Raw genomic sequence first — 5243 nt, forward strand, 5'->3', positions numbered from 1 at the left:
CTTGAATTAAGAACACTTGGAGTTTTCTTTTGTTTTAAATCACTTGTCCCGTAAGATAATAGCTCCTTCACAAGTTTTCACAGAGTCAGTGAATAAAAGACTGAAAAAGTCTCCAATGCTGCAACGTATAAATTAAAGCACACTGTCACTTGAAAGCAGTCCTATTGTTGAGATTTCTATGGTTTTTCCTTACCTTCTTTCAATAAATATTGAGACATAACACTCTAGGAAAAACCTTCTATTGAAGTGGGTTGACAAGGTTTAAATATAGTTAAAATTGTCTTTAATTAATTAGTTGGTTCTAATACAAATGCCTATGTTATCTTTCCTTTCCTCCCAATCAATTCAAAATCTGGAAACTAGTAGAAAATGGGCTGCATTTAGAATTATTTTTCTAGAAGAATTTGCTAACTCCATCTTATTGGTCAGTTTCCCCCTTTAATCTCTAACAAAAGGGTTTAAAAATATTTCGGTTCATTGCCAGCTGTTCAAGATGTGTGCTGTTGAATTTCCAGAATGATAACTCTTCCATTAGCTAGCTTTCTTCCTCTGGAGGGAACATCCTTTATAATACCACTGTAATTGGTTCCATATGAACACTTTCCCCTTTTCTTTCCAGTGCCTTATTAACTCCTTCCTTCCTCCTTAGACGCCTGCCGCAGTTTCAGTTCTATTTATGCTCCATGGGTGAATTTGCAAGGGAGATAACCTAGCTTTTTTTATATTGTTAAATTATCCACAGATTAATTGAAGTGTTTCCCAACTTGGGAATTTTGGGTATTGTAGTCCCAACACATCTGAAAGGACCAGATCTCAGAAGAATTGATTTGGTTTTGACTAGGCAGACAGACTAAATGCTATGTGAAAACTCAAAACTGTTATGATTACAGTGTATTGATGGAAACATGTTCCAGAATACCAGAACCAGAATATTTTGACAAAGGATTATCAACAGTCCAGTACATAGATTGTGCTAAAAGAGAATGACTACCCCAGTGAGTTTCCATGGCTGAGGGAGAACTGGAACTTGATTTCCTCCATTCGTAATCCAACCCCTTATCCTTATGACAAACATTATGTTTACAAATGGGAAGGGAGGGGCTGTTCCTTTACAGGTGTTTGCCCAAGAGATTATTTAGTTTCCTTAAAGGCAAAACCAACTAAGTTTCAGATTTGTATATACTCAAATATGTTTGTCCAAGACCACCTAAAACAAAAAACAAAAATAGAATTTAATGGGCTCCAAATGATGGGGGCTTGATCAAAAGGATGAAGCAGTCAAGTAGTAAGAATCAAAGATAATCTGCTAGGAGGGAGATTCAAAAGGTAAGAAGGTGGAAGCAACATAGGTATACAAAGGTCACTCTTTTTTGTATATGCATTGATATCACATACACACTTGTATAAAAAGTGCAGGGCTTGCACTGTGACTAGAATTCCACCATCTCTTATGGTGAACACCTTTGCTCTGGAGAGTTCACACAACTTACTAGCTCATGATTAACAACCTTAGTTTCCTGAGCTAACATTGGTTTACACGATTTAATGGAGCATAAATTAACTTTATTTAGAACTTCCACAGTACAGTACATTGAGCTACAAGTCAATAAATGCAACTGAGTTTAAAATGTTCTGTGATGTTCTGTCTTTGCATTCAATTATTTGCCTACATTGGATAAATTTGCAAAATACATTTAACTGTCAATTTTTAGGTGCAATGCATTGTGCAAATGCACAAACTCATTGTATACCCAGATGAGAACCATTCTAACCCCACAGCATCTTAGATAAATCATCAATTAAAACATCTCCCAGTGAAGCCTTATTCTAGAAACCTCTTCAATTCCTGTTTATATTTCAAAGCCAGATATGTGGACAGGTGTAGAGCAGCTGAAAATACAAGGCACTCATTATGAAGTTGACTGCTAAGGGCCATGCAATGACAGCAAACACCTTCCAAAATTGCTTGGCTGCCATGTCTACCATTTTCCTCTTTGAATCGGTCATATTGCTATAATGAATTTACCGGTGCTCTCCTTGCACAAAGACTGGTGGGATACCAGAAAGGACAAAGCATTGAGAAACACTGTATTTTTCAAAACGGACTCCTTGATCTGGCTAACAGTTTCGTGTTGCCACCTCCAATAAAGAGCAGCTATGGCGGGATTATGGGTTATGTGTGTCAAGAATACTATGCAGATGCAATCAATATTCCACACCCAGAGAATGCAACAGAGAACTCCGAGAGGGAGAAAGAATAAGAGCTGGAAATTATTTTCACACGAGTAACACACGATGCACACCGATCAGAAAGGCCTAGCGCCCTTGACTCTCAATAAACATTCGAAGCGGCGTCACAATGCACGGCCCAGCCTTTCCCTTGAGTTCGAGCCCACTCTGCAGTTGCGTTGCATGACGGGAGTCGTAGTTTTCCGTAAGGTAAACGTGCGGGGAAAAGAATCGTGTCTGTTCCGCCGATTGAACGGCAACGACGGTGGAGCTTTCCTTTGACTCCTCCGTTTTTCCGTAGGTGCCTGGAGAAAGCGAGAGCCGGGCCATGATATCGAAACTGCTGGGACTTTTTCCCCGGACTTTCCGCTCCGTTCGCTTCGCCGCAGGGGCAGCTGGGTCCTCTAGTCCCCAGATCCCCTGGGCGCCCCCAGAGGTGGGACGGAGATCTCTGTGCTCCGTCGCCGTTATGGCTGTACAGGGGTCTTCCCCTCTCCGGGCGGATTCCCAAAGGCTGGAAGCGGAGGAGGAGGAAGCTGGGCGAGGAATAGGAGAAAAAGTTCAGCCTCCCCCTGCAAGCAAGCAGTTGTCACAACAGATCGGTGAGGAGGAGATAATGAATGCTAGGAGCGGTCCCAAAGCCAAGAGAGAGGCGTCCAGCAGACCCACCCTTCTCTTCAACTTTTCCTTCCTTAACGTGGGAGTGGGGGGGGGGGGGCATTTCCATTTTGCCTTTCAGTTTGGCAGTAGCAGATATGAAACCTCCCTTCCTCTAAAAAAGCTTGTGCAATGCTTGTTCCGGCGCTTAGTTACGCTGGCCCGCAAGTTCTCAAACCCAAAAAGGGAGCTCGGTCATCGTAAGGGCATCAGAATCCCTAGAGAGACTACCCGGTGCGTGAATGAATAATCATGAGTGTTCCACATATTCGTGTATTATGAATAATTATTCCGCAAAAGGAAAAAAAGGGGGGGCTAATAATCCTTTTAAAAGGAAACAACCAATTGGGCTGAGTCCAGTTCAGTCAACTTCTGGATATTATACAGACATGTATGTCCCTGTTTTCTTGGCAAGGGTACAAAGTGGCTTGCCATTGTCACCTTTTAAAAAAATTTCAGTCTAGCTTGCCATTCTGATATTTTTTGATGGCCTCCTTTCTAATTAGTGATGAAGTCTAATCCTGCTGTTGATTTATCATGTAACTGGCAGCTGGAGGTTACCACTAGGACTAGGAATTATGATGGGCTTATTAAAGTGTAGTAAGTGAGCTTTTAAGCAGGTCAATATTTATTACATCATGCTTTTTAAGCAAACAGTTGGTAAGGGTAATAAAACCTCAATTTGCACAATTTTTCTGTGCTCCAGATTGGCCCAGAAAGTAAACAGCTGCCTTAGAAGTCATTCATTGCATTTTTGTTTTGTTAAGTCACCTTTTGGTTTTACATGTATTACTTCATGTGGTTATTTTGTTCTTTTTTTTAGTGGGCATAATCCATTAACTGATTTTCTTTCACCATATGTTTATCCTGTTAGAGACATTTGACTAAAACTTGGTGGTATGTGGTAGATTTTATAGTACAATATGAAGTTGCATTTTCTATCCATCTCATTCCATTAATTCAAACTGTTTTAGTTTGCATTAAACTACAGGTGCTTTTAGTGTCCCTTCCCTTCCATTTTCTCATAGAAACAGAATTACTGAGGGAAAGTAAAAGTTTCTATCTTTTAAATCCACCTAGAAAGCAAAGTGATATTAATATCTGGTCTACTTTAACAGCTGCCAGCAATTCAGACTTTGTAATAGACTTTTAATACAGTTTGGGGGAAAGTATCAGTGAGGTGCATTCATATTTACTACCTAAGACAGCAATTATTCAGGTACAGGTAGTCTTCAACTTACAACCGGTTTAGCACCCGTTTGAAGTTACAACAGTATTGAAAATAAAATACTTACATCTCACAGCATCCTCATAGTCACATCAACATTCAGGTGCTTAGCAACTGGCAAGTGTTTACGATGGTTGTAGCATCCTGGGGTCATGTGATCACCATTTGTAATCTTCCCAGATGACTTCTGACAACCAAAGTCAATGGGGAAAGCCAGATTCACTTAATGACCATATGATTCACTTAATAATCGCTTAACAACTATGGCAAAAAAGGTAAAATCAGACATGACTCAGTTAACAACCACTTGGATTAACAATAGAAATTGTGGTCGTAAGTCAAAGACTACCTGTATTAAAATGTTGCCTGTTGTTAGTCACAGACAACCAAAATGGATTACTTTTCTTTCACTAAATGATATTGACAACTGTTCCAAAAAAATCCCCCTTTACAATGCAAGATATGCTGAAATAAACCCTAGTTCCTAGTTAACAACCGGTACTCTCAAGGGCAGATATGGTAGCACAAATAATGAGGAAATACCTATCTTGGGAGATCCAAGGGTTGAATGCAGGTATATTTCATGATCCTCCTAATATTTGTGAATAGTAGTTGAATGTACTCATAGATCCAGATTGTATAGCTTCAGCAAAGCTTATCTGAGGCATTCCAGAATTGCAAAATTTATAATAATTAAGGAACACATGCTTCTGTAAAACCACATGTTGTCTATTCCTGAAAGTGTGTTCATATTTTAGAAATTGAATATTTACAACAGAATCTGGTTCAAATTGCCGTTTCTTAGTAATAAGGAACAGAGCAGCCTGTGAACCTTGCTGCAGTAGATACTCCAGATCAGGCTCGATTCCTGATGATATAATGAATAAATTTATATAATTTTATTGGTAGCAGTCCCAAATGTGGTTTGCCATAGCCATTTTCTAATGTGTTGTTTTGATTTCTCAATCTAGTCTACATCTCTTGTATTCCCTAGATGCCTTCCATTCAAATAGTAACCACACCTCTGCTTCTCCATAATTAAAAATTCATCTTCAGTTTGAAAACAAGGAAAGAACAGTATATTCTGAGAAAGTACCTAATCCTAGGCTTACAGTACTCAATTAGAGAT

At 39.4% G+C, this 5243-nt stretch overlaps 1 protein-coding gene across 1 annotated transcript in view; it reads left to right on the plus strand.

The window, feature by feature from the left end:
* The first annotated feature begins 2607 nt into the window (after positions 1–2607).
* The window catches only part of LOC107290872 (A-kinase anchor protein 7), a 65423-nt gene continuing 62787 nt past the window's right edge, over positions 2608–5243 (plus strand). Inside the window, exon 1 of the mRNA XM_015819809.2 lies at positions 2608–2831. Coding sequence (XP_015675295.2) covers positions 2699–2831 — 133 coding nt within the window. The 5' untranslated portion in view covers positions 2608–2698. The remainder of the gene's footprint in view (positions 2832–5243) is intronic.

Source organism: Protobothrops mucrosquamatus, unplaced genomic scaffold, assembly GCF_001527695.2.
Source record: "Protobothrops mucrosquamatus isolate PMUCROS unplaced genomic scaffold, P.Mucros_1.0 scaffold991, whole genome shotgun sequence".
Taxonomy (NCBI): domain Eukaryota; kingdom Metazoa; phylum Chordata; class Lepidosauria; order Squamata; family Viperidae; genus Protobothrops; species Protobothrops mucrosquamatus.